The sequence below is a fragment of the Lagopus leucura genome, unplaced genomic scaffold, assembly GCF_019238085.1.
Source record: "Lagopus leucura isolate 7727_CA_CO unplaced genomic scaffold, USGS_WTPT01 Super-Scaffold_100157, whole genome shotgun sequence".
Classification (NCBI taxonomy): domain Eukaryota; kingdom Metazoa; phylum Chordata; class Aves; order Galliformes; family Phasianidae; genus Lagopus; species Lagopus leucura.
Genome location: NW_024962334.1, coordinates 37,516,277 through 37,533,825, shown reverse-complemented (window position 1 = coordinate 37,533,825; position 17,549 = coordinate 37,516,277). Strand labels below are relative to the sequence as shown.

Genomic DNA, 17,549 nt, shown 5'->3' with positions numbered 1-17,549 from the left:
TGTGATTTTTAGAAAACTCCATTCATCATCCATTCTTACACTATCTGAAGTTCATTAATCAAACAACATTAATCATTATGAAAGTCTAAATGTCTATACATTGAGTGCTTGGAAATTATTTTTAAGTCTGTACTTCTGTACTGTAGCAGTGGTGCCTTGCAAAGAAATTGTAGTCACAGATGGCAGTTCCTAAGTATTGATCATTTCCATCCTCCTTCTTTTAGCAACAGATCAACTCCTAACAATCATGACCGGATACAGCGCCTGAGACAAGAATTTCAGCAAGCAAAACAGGATGAGGACGTGGAAGACAGGAGACGTACTTATAGCTTTGAGCAGCCATGGGTAAGTGTATATACAGTCTGCCAATCTTGAAACTTGCACCAGCCTCCACTCTCCCTGCCCTGGTCAGGAGCTAGGTAGGACTGAGCCAGGGTTGTCTGCCTCCAGCCCTCCTGCTTATTCTGCTGGCCACATTTCTGTTTCTTTGATGTTTGTTTCATTTTTAAACTCCTTTAATAATCTTTTCTCTGTATGTGTAGCATAATTTGCCCTGTGTTTAGACTCTAGACTCTGAGTTACTACTTGGATTTTTTTTGCCTCGAAGCTAATATCAATTATTCTGAAAATCACCAAGAAAATCAAAATGAAACACACACTAATGATAAATAATTTAAAGAGATCATGTAACCTTGTACATGATATTTTCTCTGAAGCAACATTTTCATGATTATTTATTTTCCTCTTTTAAGAGGAAGTAAGTATTTTTACAGTGAAAAAGAAGACATATGTATTATGCTATGGTTTGTAATAGTGTCTCTTTGCCACTGATACTAGCCAAGATAGTTCTGTCTTGAGAAATATGTCCTAATAGATCGTTTAAATCCTGTCCAATCTATCTGATCTAGCAAAGTGATACAACTATGTAAACCCATGTGCTTGTTTTACATAATTAAAATGAATCCCTGATGCCTTTTATCAACTACATATCCTAAATTATGATTCTTTAAATGTGGGATAAGTACTTTATTGTATGCATTTGTTTAAAAAAAATCCACGATAAAGACAGTGAACCATTCACTCACATTCTCAACGAGAAGAGGTTGTATCATAACAGCAGTAGAATTTCCCACATCTCCAATGCACATGAGACAGAGATGGAAACATCCCAAGATCAACATCTCTTTATCTGAAGTCACAGAGAACAACCTAGGTAACATCACAAGTATATCATCTGTTTGCTGTTGTGGTGAATACTGGAGATTTTTTTACCTCTGTTCTGTCTTTGTGTCCTTGTCCCTCTTAAGCTCACCAGTTGGAAACTGTGGTATTTTTAACATAGAGCACGGAGAGGAATAAAGGTGAACATGTCCCTAAACGACCTCACATGCTGTATAAGGGTACAGGCTTCTTGTTTCCCATGTTAGAAAACCTCTAATACTCTCTGAAATAGGATAAACAAAATAAGCATTTTCTTTAAGACCAGATGTTTTTGATTTAATATTGTGAATATGATGTGACAGCTCATCTCAATTGTAGCATAGCAGTTTTTGGAAGAAAGGGACTGGGTGTAGGAAGTACTTTTTATTTTACATTTCTACTGCAGTTTAATTTCCAAATGAAAGATTTGAGCTGTATTCTTGGAAAACTGTCTATGAGAAAAATTTGCACTCTTGGAGAGTTGGGAACTTAACTACTGAAGGTCATGGGCCAAATTGTTGTATATCCAAATGCCATAGCAACTTTAGTCACGCAACTTGACTTTTATTATAGTTTCTTGTAATGAGTGAGTAGGGAATTATTTGGATGACAGGCTGATTACCTTAGGAATGGAATAATTTCCTAAATTGTGGGTCAGAACATTGACCTTTCCTTTTCTCTTATTTAAACAAATGGGATCTCTCTGTTTACTCCCCTTCTACAAATCATGCAAATGAGCTCAAAGTGATTAATTCAGCTTAATGTATTAATATTAACTCTGAAGCTCGCTGTTGCATTTGTAGGAGCTGATGTTGTTAAATACTTAAGTGACCAGATATTTTATTTTAGATATGTACTTTAAAAAAAATTGGCCCAGCGTATTTTTGAATTATAATATTTTTTCCATCATGTACTCCAGGATTTCAAGAGAATAACACTTGGAAAGGATAAAGCAGTGATCTCATCCATTTCAACAGTTCACAGTCATTTCAGTGTTAAGGAACCATAAACCTCTTTCTTAAGGAGAGTCTATTACTTTAACATATTAGTCTGAGATGACAGACTTTGTTAAGACACTCTCTCAAAACAGATCCAGATGTATTATTAAATGCTACAAAACAATGCAAAAGCAGTTTATAATATATATGTAGGAAAATACTTATGCATTTATCAGCCTCCCTTCAGTTTTCTCCATCTGCAAGCTGTTGGTTACAAATCAAAACAGTGAGACACACACCTGTACTTGGACCATTGTTGAAAAGTATGCTTTCACCAGGGGAGAAGGCTTGTGCATTCAGAGGTGCCTCTGTGCCGCATGACAGCAGCCAACTCTGACCTGGTTTGGAGAGAAAGAGAGGAAAAAAAACAGTCTTTCATCCACTGAGAAGTGTGTGCTATGAGGTGATAAGTAGTTTGCATTTCTCATTAACAAGATGATGGTAGGATTGTGGATAGGGAACAGTGTGCTGATGTGATGTGGGACTATTTGTTACTTTAAGGAAGTGTAAATGAACATAAAGTTTGCAGTGTAAGTAATGGGTGCTGACGGAAATCTGGCAGCTTTAAGGATATTCAGAGGAGCTCAATAGCTCAGGAACCTGCTAATATATTATCAGAATGATCCTGTGAACGTCACCAACTCTAATCCATCCCAGGCTATTAATGGCTTGTGATACAGCAGCCTGGTTACCTGTGACAAATACATAGAGTCTGGAGGTAGATCTCTGCACCACAAAGCACTACATCACGCTGGCTCTGAGCAGTGCTGCTGGCAGAGACCAGTGTCCAGCCCCAGCTGCTGCTGGCTGTTGCCATGAGGTGAAGGCTGTTTATCTGTAGATGAGCAATGTGGCAGAGCTGGACTTTTGGCCTCCTGTATTTGCCCTGCCTGTAAACAAAACACTTGACTGCCTACAAGTACTCGTACAGCATCAGGCAGCTGAACAGACACGAAAAGTGATAGTGCTAGAATGAGAGGACACGTCTGTTGATGGTGTGGTGTTTCTGCTCAAGGCCATCTGAATGACATGCTGTTAAAGTTTAATAACTGACTGACTGCTGCAGCATTGAGGCATCTCTGGAACCCAGCAGTTCTGCAGTAGAGACAACGCTCAAAGCTTGATGGAAAAGCTTTCTGTTTATTTTAAGAGAACTTTCCCAGGCTTCTCTATTTTTATTTCCTCATACATGCTTTTTTTTGTGTGTATCAAAAATGGTACAAGAAGACATACAAGGGCAAGGCTTTATGTCTGATGTTACACAGGAAAAAAAATGGAAAACAAAATCAAGCATGATTAATACATTTTAATCCTGCTGGTGTAGGTTGCGGTCAGATTGGCAGAAACGTGTACCTGGGCATACAGAACTAGACGGAGTCACAGTATGGCTGCTGGTTTTACAGCCCTCGCTGTTGCTATGGCAAATTGTTATACCAATGCTGGATTCTTTTGGAGTTGATTTTTCTGTTCAGGACTAACATTGTCCTGTGGGTTTTTGTTTTTTTTAGTTTTGGTTTGTGTTGGTTTTGTTTGTTTGCTTGTTTTCCTGGGTCGTATTGGGTTTGCTGAAGTTTGTCTTGGTTCACATCAGCCCTGAAGACAGGGTAGTTTGATTTATGTTGTTCCAAATGTTTTCTTTTTCTCTAGTCACATTTTAATTACAGATCTCCAAAAACATGCCGTTGTAGCACTAAATGTCATGGGAGTGAACACTCCAATTAAAAAAACATATACCATATTTAATCAGTTCAAAACGCTACAAGTGCTTGCCAGTTCTGCCCATAGTAATGCACTATGAGAAAAACAAAAAGACTCTGGAGAGACAAAAGTTGGTGTTCTAGTTCTTCATCTTTAATACAAAATTCAGTGCTAGAAATAGAAAGTGACAACTTCCATTCACAAATACATTCTTCTCCAGTCATCTCAAATCTATATGATTGGTAGGAGAAAACTGGTAGCAAGAGAGCAGCTTAACAAACCCCACTTTAAATATTTAGAAGTCAAATAAAAAGATATTTTTATTCTAAAGATAACATCTAACTGACTCAAAACAAACATAAAACCTTACTCATTGGAGTATAGCTTTTAATCTGTGCACAAATTTGGGAAAAGTAAATAATTGCATGAATTTTGTAGAGAAAATATGCCAGCAGTCTTAATAGCACAGAAATCTAGGGACTACGCTTGGTTTTTCAGGTTTTTGGTGTACAGAATTTGTGGCTAAGACAGATTTAGAGAAAAAAAAAAAAAGTTTGTTTTTTTTTTTTAAATCTGTTTCTGATACTTGTTTCTTATCCTTGTATTCATGTATTTAACCAATTCAAATCCATAATGAATTCCAAATAATATAAAATTGCTTTAGAAAAACAAAAGCCCAATTTTTATCACTGTAACTTCCACTTATCTTACTTGGAAAAACAAATAACAGACTATATTTAAAAAGAGTAATGCAAGGTTTATATCAGGCTGTAAATTCTGAAGAGTTACTCAACACATTGATGAGAAAGAAAAACAGTATATTATTTGTTTTTAGTATCAATCCATTTCAAGAATTTCTGTCAGGAAATGTTATTAAGATACTTGGTGATATCCAGTCGAACATTACCGTGGACAAAGGCTAAGAGTTAAGTTGCTGTTTCTCCTGTTCCAATCTCTTTCAGAAGGGAAACCAAACTTATGCAGGGCATCCTCTCTGTAGTTAGTTTCTCCTCAGCTGTGTAATTTATACGCATGCTTTGTCAAAGCTGGGAAGCTTTCATGAAATACCACATATCTTTTGCCCAGCTTTGCATTTTGGCTCTAAAATTTTGTTGTCTATTTTAAATGACTTTTTCCCCACTAGTTTCAATCTATTATTGTATGTGAAACATAAAAATGAGGATAGAAAACATGGAAAAAAAGAAATTAAATAATTTCATTTTGTAAACAAACATATTTAAAAGCTTACAGGCATGCAGTACATGTAAATAACCTAGGCAGAATGTCAAGGCTGTCTGAGTGGTTTGTTTCTACCACACTGAAGATTTTCTTTTTGCTGCTGCTGTTGTACAGAATGGAAATTTTAGTCCCATACCATGGCATTCAGCTTCCTACATATACACCAAAGAAAGATGCACAAAGGGATGGGATTTTCTTATTGTATGGCGCTTGAATTAATACACACCTGTTGCCCATTTTTAAAAGAAATATTGCTGTACATTCTGTTCATCATAGCAACATAAACAGAAATATGGAAATAAAAATAGTTTTCCAGGTCAGCCATCATATCCATGGAATGTTTTTTATCATTCTAAACTTTGATATACAATTGCTGGATTGTCTATCATCTGTGGCAAGCAGACGAACATAAAGCAGGCTAGATCATTTCATCTTACCTATTTCTAATTACCACTGAATGGTGGGAACCTATGGCATTGGGGGGGTATTGGGGGGCTCATGTTTACAGACTTTCCAGGTGAATTTAAAATTCCTTAGTTAAAAACAGAGTTTAATCTGAAAAAAAAAAAAAAAAAGCAAATGTATTTCAATATTAGATAGTGAGTTATTTACTTATTTATTAAATAACTTGGAAAATGTGAAAGTCCTTATTCATTTCTGGATTAACTACATTTTTATCAGCATAAATAAGTTCTATGAGTTTGAGTGAGCACTTCTCCCACTTTCACTCTGTGACAGCAGTCCATGAAATAGAAGCCATCTAAACTGGTGGATTTTGTGTCACCTGGACTAGTGGATCTCCCATAAAATGTAGTGCCCTGGATTGGCCAAGATTGGACAAGAAGTCTCCTTTCTGTAACTCTGATCCATGCCCGTCCCAGAGGCAGGCACATTTCTATGGACAGAAATGCCACCCTGTGAATAAAGAAATTGTGTGGGCAGCCTCAAGTTTAGCTAGAAAAGGGAGGAGTGACCTTTAGTCCTCAAACATGCTGTCCTTTACTGCTGAGAGCAGTCAGTGCAACGTGAACCATGGGTAGGTTCTGTTCAAAATGCAAAATGTATTATTTGGATAAAAAGAGGAATCTGTAGAAACGTCTGACTTCACAATCCTAGTTCTAAATTCATGTCTATTTGAGAAGAGAGCTCTCTAATTTCATGTATCTCAAAACATAGTTTTATAAGCTAAGCACTGTTTAACAATGCTGAATGCAGTAACTATCATTGCCACTTAAATGTACTGTGGAATACATGAACATACATTTATTTGTATAATGCAGCCTTGGTTGTTATTGTGGCCTTGGCCACATCCTGATTTAAAAGGTCAGTGCTCGTCGTACATCTCACTGCAAACAAGGCCTGAGTTCTTATCAATCTGTTCAGAGCTGCTGCCAGGTTTGTTGGATGATTTCAGATTGCTATAATTGTGCTTGGCCTTGTGTTACCCATTTCATGTCACTGCTAAAAGTACTGTGTTGTCTTCTTTATACATGTGTTTTGTTGCTATTGAAAGATCTGTAAATAGCTCGACTTTTTTTAAAATTACCTTCTATTTTGCTGGCATAAATGAGGTATGCATGTCAGTTTCCATATTGTAACACTGGACTCTGTTTATATATATATATTTAAAACATACTAATTAGATTTTAAGATTACATAAGTACTTTCAGTTCATGTGATTTAATTGAAAGCATATTGAAAGACAAATCACTGCACAGAGAGCTGCATTTTTCTAAATAAGTTTGTGGTCCAAAAAGACTATGTTAAGTCTTTATATCATCTTAACCATAATTAAGGGCTTTCGCTATGGTATCACTGAGGTTTTTAACGAGAAGATTTTAAAGAAATGGCTTTTCATTAATAAGATGATTGAATGTACCTGTCTATGCTATGTTATGGAACATGTGATTATGTACAGAAGGAGTGTTTTTATGCAGCATACTGGAGTTGTTGACAATGTCTAGACAGGACTCTCAGTAAGTATCCTACTTTTCATGTTAAGTATTGCTAAGCCACTTTAACAGGGCACACAGGTACTTGTACCTTCAGAAAAGCAGATAATTTATTTTAGACTCTTGCACTTAGACTCATAAAGTCATAAAACTTGTCCATTAGGTGACATTATTTGTCACTAGTTGAGAGTACACACTTGACTCCTCAGAGCCAGTAAACCCGGACAGGTGCTACAGGGGTAGGCAGGTGGCAGCTCCTGCTTCTGTTGAAGCATTGGTTCCTGTACGCATTAAAACAAAATCTCCCTGAAGCTAAGTTTGGATCTTAGTCCATTCACAGTCTAATAGTTCTTTCAAAGCCTTTGTTACCTTAGCAGAAGCTTTTCTGGCAACCTTAGCTCTTAGCACGCGCATGCACACATATTATATACATGTGTACCTGCATTCATACTTTTCAGATTATGCATCCTAGTGTCTTGTTGACACTTGCTGAATCAAGTAACAAATCAATTCTAGCTCCAGCTGTTTGATAATTTAACCATTCCCTGTACCATAAAATTATTTTATTCTATATTTACAGTGAACTGAAACAAGTGAAAATGTTTTCAGATAAAGAAGCAATTCCAATTTTATCTTGCTTGTGGTAACCATTTTGTCACAACTGAGATAGCTGTAGCTTTCCAGCTGTGTTTCTTCCAACACTGTTAAAATGGGAACCGCACAATGATAAGATTGGCTCTAAAATCTTAGTTTAAATGCTTCCATTCCTTATGGAGGAGTTGAGATGGGAAGTACTAAGTTTCCCTGTGGTTTTCTGTTAGCTGGTTCTAACCACCCTGTAAAGAATTCAGAAATAAATCTGGTAATTTTCAGGTAATCACTTGCTTCCATAAGCCGAGCCCTTCAATAAAATACCAAATGTCGGAAGACTCTCAATAAAGTAAAAAAGTTGGAAATGTTGACATATGCAATAACTGAAACGTTGCTCCATATGGGTTTCCCTTATTTAATATAGTAGGAAACCTCCATGGGAGTTGTTGGTTTGAACATACATATGTACAGACTATTCATCTCAGAAAATTTCCCACAGGGCTGACACAATTCTGTTTTCTGATCTTGTTGCCTCATCATACCATTCCTAAAGCATTTTTCATTAGAAGTATTGCTTTGCTGAGGCTTTTCCTGAGTAAATATATTTTGAAGTATACATCAGTGGTGTATCAAGGATCCTCCAAAGTAAGTTACTCATAGTTTATGCTTTCACATTCTGATACACAATAATCTTCATCTAATGGGAAAAGCAGTTGTTCCCTAAATTGTACTTCTTCTGAGCTGTGGCTGATACTATGTCTGAAGTATACTGTTATTGAAGATGAAGTTTCTAAAAGTTCTGTTCAAGTTCAAATCTGTTTCAGATTTGTTGTATTTCTGGCTACCTGAAAGAAATGAACTCTATAGTAAGACAGAGGAAAAGTTTATGTCACAAATGACAACTCTCTGGTGTCTAAAACTTATCTTCAGTGCAACAAGAATTTGAAAAGCCTTTTATCTTTCAGTTGTTTGTCAGCCATTATGATATCTTTCTGCTGTTGAGATTATAATAGCAAAAATTAAAAATAGAACCAACTCTAAACAAGAGATGTTCATTGTGAAGGAATGCGCAGACCAGAAAGCAGAAAAGCGCTTTAATAAAAGCAGGTCTGAGGCAAGTGGTTCTGCTCCCCAACCAGCGATTAGAAGAACACTTTCACTTTTGTGGCACCTTGCTTTGCAACTTGAAATCACAAAATATGAATAACACAGTAACAGAAAGTGAAAAGTGAAATCTTTACAAAGGTAAACTTTTTCATAACCTCAAGTTTAAATTTGCCATTCTGCCAGGTGTTCTCCAGTAATGCTGTGTATTCCCAGAAAGGCCATCCATTTTCATGTGCTCTTGGCATTGGCCCCAAAGTTTCAAATTGTCCCTGTATTAAGATGTTATCTAAATCCTTCTCTGAGGCACAGGATTCCCCTTGTCCCACAAGAGACTTGCTAAATCTGTCTTCTTGATACTATAAACTAGAAAATGTTTTCCTATCTCCAAAGAACAAGTGGTGTGCATCTGGGCCAACAGCAAAACAAGATGGCAGTGCTAATGGAGAGCACATGACAGTTGAGAATATTGCTTCCTTCTCATTCAGATCCTCAGTGGAGTATGAAAGTTAGCATTAGCATGGCTAGATTACCTCCTGACTTCACTTAAATTTCAGTGTTTCTACAAAAGAATGACCTGCTTTGGACCAGTATTTTTCTCATGTATCTCATAAATGTTAAGTCAGGAACAGAGTCTGTAGCACAGGACACAGTGTAATGTATCTGAATTTTATGCAATTCTTTTGAAAGAGCTCCTTGAACCGCAGGTTGTTACAAATATGACTGTATGTACTTCAGTAATTTTACTATAGTAATTTAAATGATCACCCTTTTGTGGGTATTTTTCTGCTTTGTTCAAGACATTTTTGTTTTTATTTTGTAGCCAAGCTCCAAGACGTACTCGCAGAGTGGCAGACACTCGGTATCGGTAGAGGTTCAAATGCAACGGCAGCGACAAGAAGAAAGAGAGAGTTTCCAGCAAGCTCAGCGCCAGTACAGTTCATTACCCAGGTACGGCAACTGGCTGAAGCTGCTCTGAGTATGAGCCTGGAGCTCATTTTGTTTGTGGATAGAAAGTGTTGTGCGTAGTGCAGACACTTGCGTTTCGCATTGATAGAAGGTGGAATGTATTTGGTGTGGAAGAGTGAAGTGAGAAAAATGTGGTAACTTTTTTTGTTTTAGTAGAATTACTTCAGAGATTATTTCAGTGAGATTGAATGACAGAGCACCCAGCAGAACTAAGGCAGTTTCATTAAGTTCCATTTTCTGCAATTACAGAAGTCTTCTGAGTATGACATGGGTTGTCCCCTTTTGACAGTTCAGACTTCTTTTTCCTGTTGCATAATGCCTTACTGGGTAGAAATTCTATCATTGCCATGCTGACAGTGAACAAAAATTAAAAGAAAAGCAAAGAATCAAGACTGTGAAAAACAAAATATGAGGAAACTGAGGAAACTCTGTCCTAAAATACCAGTGGCCTCCAAGTTTCCAGTATATATTTTTTCTTTTAAGTTGCTGGGTCACTGGCAATGGAATGCTGTAAAACAGTACAATTTTTGTCTAAAAAGATCAGTGTTTAAAAAATCCCTAGGTTTTTAAAATGAGTTAGCTGGTACAATGTCTTTTACTTTGTTATTTAGCTATAATAATTATTAAATGTTTACCCAATTTGTATTCTAAATTAAATAACTATCATTGTTTAGCATTACGTAAATAATCTTTTCATTTTCAAATATTAATGGTGATGTCTGAGTGGAGAATTCTTTACTCTAGAGTTTGGTTGTCAAATTGCATTGATTTAGCGTGTTTTAGCAAGTATATCACAGCTATTTTTTTGAAACAAATAGGAGCTTCATCATTGAAGTTATCGTGAACTGATATCTTACCACCTTCTTTGAAAATAAAGCAGATCTCTCTGGTTTTCATGTGCTGTAACACCTATCAGTATAAAATTTTCCTGTTATTTTTGGAAGAAGGTGGGAAAACAAAAAGTAGTTATTGTGTTTTCTTAGAATATTGGTTTGTTATTTTGATAATTTTTATTATTTCCTTTCCTTTCTATCTGTATCTAATTTCTGAAGTGACTACATATATAAAAGCCATGTTCTTTAACCTGAGAAATTATCTTTCTTTGTTACTGCTTCCAGCAATAGATTGAGTAGGAAAATATGAGTGCTTGTGCTGTTTTTAAGTGGGGGGGGGGGGGGGGTATTGTCAGTTTGGAAGCGGATTCTTTAAGCTTGCTTCCCCTGTTCTGCTCAGTTACTGGTAGCATTTAAAAACTAGAATTTAGTTGCAATGCATTTCTAGTGGTAGAAATCCATAGTTGTACGGAGAACGTTAATCTACAGGAAATTTGGAAAATTATTCTTTGGGCTATAGAAATGTTTGTTTTGAAACGAGTGAGAACTTCATTACATTTTTCAACATGAGAAATGACTAGCAAACTTGTAAGAATGCATGTTACTAATAAATTTATGTCTGAAACGTTTAATTTAATGATTGCATTTGAGCACTGTGGATTTCTGAGCTGTGCTTAGAGCAGACAGAAATTTAGAATCTCAGGCTAAAGTTGAGTGCTACGAATACCACAGTTCTACTATAACAAGCTGAGACACTTAGCTTTACAAACTGTAACTCAATGACCAATCTGTAAAGAAATCTTGCTCTGAAACTTAGGTCCCAGGGTTAATGTTGCAACTATGGCCTTGTAATATTTAACATTTGTGTACTGGCTTCATTCTGGACATTTGTTGCTTTTTATCTTGTAGAGACTGGAGGAGCCTCTTTTTTTTTTCTTTGTACATTTATTTCATCAGTGCTGATGGCACTTTAGTCAATTGTAAAGAATCTTCCCAGAAAGACAATGAAAGTGGGCCAACTAATTTTGAACAAGTACCAGAAAACAGTCAGTAAATTAAATCAGTTCAACTAGTCATCCTCTTGTCCCATGTGAAACTGTAAAAGCAATGTTTAACTTCAAGTTAATTTTGTAGTACTTAAAATTTATCTTGCTCTAGATCAGAAACCTGACAGTTTCGTAGCCTACAGAGGTTCATTCAATTTGCTCTTGTTCCAGAGAGTGATAAAACATGGCTCAAAAACATTGTTTCTTTGGCAGAAATGGATATTTGAATACCAAGAACAGCTATAAAAATTTGCATAAGAATTTACATTATGTTATAATTTATGATGTAATAACTTGCATTCATCCTGAATAACAGTTTTCATCTAGGGGTCTCTGTATGCATTACAAAAAAAAGGTGGATACAATCATTTTCATGTTATATACATGGAAGGAAGGCTGCAAAAATACCCACAAACATTGTTACTTCTACAAATGGTAGTGACATTCTACAGGTCTCTTGTCCTTACACTGCATATTCATCGCATGAGACCCCATTGAGTCATGTGTGTTGATGTGAAAAAACATGCCATATTTACACTACCAGGTGATTTTCTTGTTGATTAATATTGCTGTCTATTTTATTGTACTGCCTCATTCTCATACAGTAAGGTTAATCTCAGAGTGGGTGTCTGTTTTGCTGCAGCACCCAATTGCTGTACTTTATCATCACCAATCCAATTTTAAATTCATAAAAGCATCTAGCAGCTTAATGGTAAATTAGAGCTATTTCAAAACCATAATCTGTCTTCAAAATAATGTAGTGATTTAGTGTGAAAAAAGATAAAAAAATTGTAATTCCTATATGCCTTTGATTTATTTGTCTGTGCAATGGAGTAAAAAAAAAAAAAAGCGAGAAAGGTTATATCTACCTTTACTTTTATGGAAGCTGTAGCAAACTGAGAAACAGTTGTGATAGTGTAAAATTCCTTCATTCTGGACCTGGAAGAAACTCTAATATCCATATCGACCTACAAATAATGTACTTTATCTTATGACTTGTGCAGTGTTAGAGCAAATGTTTTAAAGGTCTGCTTCTTGCATCCTCAATCTAGTATGAGTCTGGATTCAAATCTTTCGCAAGTGACTACAAGTGCTGAATTTTATCTGTTTTCTTAGAAAGCACAGCATTGTATGCAATCTTTCCACGTATGCGGCTAAATTGTTGCAAGTTTTTCTCAGGCAGGTGATGACTGTTGTAGCACTGTGTCAGTGTTCACAGTTCTTATTGTGAACACTTATTCCTACTAGAGGAAATGTATACATACATATATATATATATATATATATATATAAGGAAAACTTATTCGTACTAGAGAGGCCTAGAAATGTAGCTTAACCCTAGAGGAAAAGTTCCTCCAGCAAAAGAGACAAGCTACTTCTTTGGAGCAGAAAAGAACATTGCTTTTCAAGTAAATTATAGTTGGGGAAGCCTGCTAGCATTTCAGAAACACGCTTCTTTCCCAGGATTGTCTTAAAAGCTTCTTCCTTCTCTTTTTTCAGGCAAAGCAGAAAAAATGCTAGTTCTGTTTCTCAAGACTCCTGGGAGCAGAGCTATTCCCCGGGTGAAGGGTTCCAGACTGCAAAGGATAATCCCAGATATTCCAGCTACCAGGGATCAAGAAACGGCTACATGGGGGGACATGGCTTCAATGCCAGGGTGATGCTAGAAACACAAGAACTGCTCCGTCAAGAGCAGAGACGGAAAGAACAACAACTGAAAAAAAAAACTTCTTCTGAAGGGCCTAGCAATTATGACTCATATAAGAAAATTCAGGACCCTAATTATACCCCACCTAAAGGTCCTTTCAGGCAAGATGTGCCACCTTCACCATCTCAGGTCGCCAGGCTGAACAGATTACAAACACCAGAAAAGGGAAGACCGTTTTATTCTTGAGGTGAAGAAAATGAAGATCAATTCATCATGCAATAAGGAACATTTTCATACAAAGACTTATATTTTGAAAACTTTTTAAATTGATGGTACTAAGGAATATATCTATTGTCTGTTTCAGTGCCTTTAACAATACGGGCAAAGAGTTGGTGGGCCTTATGTCTTTGCTGTTCTGTCTCAAGTGTTAACTTCATGGAAGGATTTTCCACCGTTTGACAATCATAGCAGAAGTGAGCAACGCCACCCCTGCTTACCAAGTCCCGTAGCCCAGTCCAGAGTGGTTGATGGCTTATTACTAGGATTTGTTGTAATATGTTTTACTTTCCATTGAGTTATTTACACCACCATGCAGCTTTGTGGCATAAAATTAATGAATTTGAAGTTGAAGAAAACACTGACATATCCATCCTGGGTCAGAAGAGGAGGTTACAAATCACACTTAAGTGGACAAGGCTCAGCTCTCTTCTGTATCACAGTCTTGAGATGTTTTATGGTGGAGTCATTACCAGTCTTTGTTGATCAATATTTAAGTGTCTATAAGCTGAAAAACTACCCTCTCCTATTATGCACATATGCACTCTTTTGTGTCTCTCCCCACTCTGAGCTTATTAAAAAAGCCCTACCCCGACTCATGAGGAAAACAATATTAGGCTCTCAGTTATCCTTAGGATTCTGTTCCAATTGCCTTATAATCTTACGACATGGTTCATTGCAAATGACATAACTTGAGAGATTATTTACTCAGTCACAGCCAAGCCCTTGATAAGTCTATTTCATTATTTCATTAAATATGGGGAATTATGAACAAACAAACAAGTGTGTTCTGCTTTGCTTTACTTCCAGAGGAAACTGGTCATAAGACAACTGTGTCTTGAAAGACAACTAGGGAGGGAGTCATCCCATGGATATCTGATATGCAGTTGTCTTTGTTTTAGGACATAATATTAAGATGGAAAAAAATCAAAGTTTTTCTTTAGATCAAAAAAATAACTGAAAAGAAAACAATTTCTTCTTTTTACATTTTGTGAAGCTTTGTGGACAACTGCCTTGTGCTTCTGTATACTGTACTGTTGCATTGTGATGTTACTTTAAAAATAAATCTGTAAGTGTATGAGTGAGACGTAAGTGGAGACAAACTGTTACACATCATCCTGAAAACATGTCAGTATCCAAAAATAAGTAAAATGAAAAAGATTGCTCTAGCAGTGAGTAATATTTGAATGTGCATATAGGATATGAGAATTTCTTTTGCAGCAGTTGTTCTTATGTTTGTTGGTCTGAACTTCATGTATTGTAAAAATATAGCTGGGTTGCTGAAGTGCCTGCAAATCCTGATGTGAGAAGGCTTGAGAATGGATCTCAGCATATTATGTACAAAAAGATAAGAATGAAAGCAAGAAAGAAAAATCATGTGTTGCGTGATTTTAAAAATGCCTATTTTTTTTACTGGCACATTTTATTTTTGCGCCAACTCGTTTCTAGAATATATGTGAAATATCAGCAAACATATCTGTGTCTTTTATGCCTGTTTGTTAATGGTTTTCGTTGTTAATAATGTACTCCATGTTTAAAAGTTGTTACTAATGTAAGCACAGTGACATTGGATGACAGTAGCTCTTTTACGCAGAACTTCCAAAACTGTGTAAAACAGCTTTCCATGTACATATGAAATTTAGAATAAAAGGCTGTTTCCATTCTTGTCTTGGTATTGACTGTAGACCCTTATGAGAACTGCTGCAGACACTGCGTTTCAGAAACAGTTAACAGATGTTATTTTATCCTATTCCTAATGGTTTGCGTGTGTGTTTGTGTGAACACTTATAAACATAGGGAAAAAAAAAAAAAAAGATTTACAGCCCGGCTGAATACGTGAATACTCTCCTCAAAGGGAAAAAGTGCTCAGTTTGGCCTCTCATGTTATTTCAAGCCATACCTGTGATGTTTGAAAGACTGGCCTCTGCAGTAGAAGTCTTCCTGTATGCAGTGCTCTCCCTGAAAAGTGTGTGTCAGCATACAGGCAGACACTGGGCTCTGGCCAAACCCAGGCCCATATCAGAAAGACCTCGTGGCAGCCGTGTGTATTTTGAGCTGTAGTGTGAGCCTTGAGCAGGAATATTGGCACGGTGAAAAATGGGAAAAGGCAGATTTACAATTAAAGCAATATTTACAGTGCCAGTGATACTTTGTTCTCCCATTAGTACTGAAGCTGTGTCTGATTGTCTCCATCTTCCTCTCCTTTCTCCTTTTGTTGGATATTGCAGGAATGTCAATCATAATTCTGTATATGCATGACATCAGGCTGTTGCCATGGCAATAATAGTGTCAAATTATTCACTGTGACTTTAGTGTGGGATCTCAAGGGGAAGAGGAGTAGAAGCTGCAAAGTGGACAGGCAGCTTGTGGTACCCAAATAAGCTAAAGATGAGATTTTGTAAAAGACCTAAACTTGCAGTTGTGAGTGAGGAAATAACAGTTTGCTGTTTTGCAGGCCTTGCAGTCTCATCTCCTGATTGTGTTCCCAGATTACACAGTTTGATTCTTCTATGGAATTATTTGGACAGTCAAATAATAGCAAACACTGAGAAATGCATCCACAGGAATGGAAAACAGGTTGAAGTCCTTTTCAAAATAAGGTCTTTGATAAACTGTTGTAGGAAAAAGGGCATATGTTTGGAAAAATATGAAGTACTGCATGTTTTACGTGTGAGAATGGCATATGTTAAAGTTTACCCTTGCATGAAACTCCTCTTCAAGGTGTTAACAATTTGCCATAATTAGATGTGTTCATGAAAGAAGGCAGATGTTCTCTTTGGGCAATGCCTGTGTTATGTTAGCAAAGAATAAGGTTTTTTTCTGGCTTCGTCATCCTGTCTTCTTCCTGACATAGCATAGACAGGATTTCTAATATTAACTCCCATAAGTTGCAAAGGATGATAAGGAAGTGGGAGGGAGATGTTTTAATAGAATGTGACCTTTCGTTCTGCATAGTGAATAGATCTAAAAGTTAATTGAGCTCACTGCATTGCTGTGGTAATTTGTTGTGGACTTATTACCATTATGAGATTAACTCTGACATTAGTGTGTTTAAGAATGATCACAGGACAGACTGTAAGGGAGCTTAGGACATTGAGGAGTGGGTGCAGAGCTTGCACATTTTTCTCTCCTCTAACCCATCTGCAAAGCCTGCTGGTATTTTATCAAAATAATTTGTTAATGCTATTGAAATTCCATGGGAAAGTTCAGTATTATTCATGTAGAAGTCTGCTGCCTTTGTAAAAAAGCTTTCCCCTCTTGTTACAGGGCCTCCTTGGAAATGAGACTGCAGCCTTTGTGAGTTATTGCATAGGCCAGATATTCTAATATATGTCTTGGAGAACTCTGCCATCAAAAACAGCAGAAAATGGCGTAGAGCCCAGCTGAACATGGTCGGAAAGTACAATTGCCATTTATTGCTGGCAAACAGCAGGAAGAACAACAAAACAAAATTTAAACCCATCATGACTGTGAATATATGGCCTGCCTTCCAAAACTGTGCTGATGTTTTGCTCACATTCAGACTGTTTATGAGTGTCTGTAACATAGCATTTCTCTGTGCTGGGTATGCTGAGAAAGGAAAGGAAGAAACATTGGCCAGACGATAGATGCACCAGATTAGCAGCGTTAGCTAAACACAGGATATTCTTGAGTAATTCAAACCTTTGAACTTGTGTCATTGAGACTCAAAGTAGATTTGGTTATTGCATGTCCTGGCTTGCAAGTCTATTTTCAAAATATTTCCTAATTCTACTTGCTATGCCTGACTATTTCTACATCGTTCCCTCCTGAGTCTGGTTCATGGGAGTTGTGAGGAATCTGTCAGGAATGCAAATACAGAAAAAAGTCTCATCTGTTCTTTGTGCCACCTTTGTGCCACCACAGCGCAGCCTTCCAGGGCACTGCAAAGGTCAGTCTTGACCTGGGAGAGGAAGAGTGAGAGTCAGAAAACCAGGATGGGGAAGGATTTATTGAAAGTAGGCTGTGTGTGTTGT

At 36.8% G+C, this 17,549-nt stretch overlaps 1 protein-coding gene across 12 annotated transcripts in view; it reads left to right on the top strand.

Moving 5' to 3' along the window:
* Nucleotides 1–15,215, top strand: part of PARD3 (par-3 family cell polarity regulator) — a 425,937-nt gene extending 410,722 nt beyond the window's left edge. For all 12 annotated transcript variants that reach the window (XM_042889264.1, XM_042889270.1, XM_042889262.1 and 9 more), the window contains 3 exons: nt 225–345; nt 9,606–9,733; nt 13,131–15,215. In XM_042889264.1, the coding sequence (XP_042745198.1) occupies nt 225–345; nt 9,606–9,733; nt 13,131–13,524 (643 nt within the window). In that variant the 3' untranslated portion in view covers nt 13,525–15,215. The remainder of the gene's footprint in view (nt 1–224; nt 346–9,605; nt 9,734–13,130) is intronic.
* Nucleotides 15,216–17,549: the final 2,334 nt, after the last annotated feature.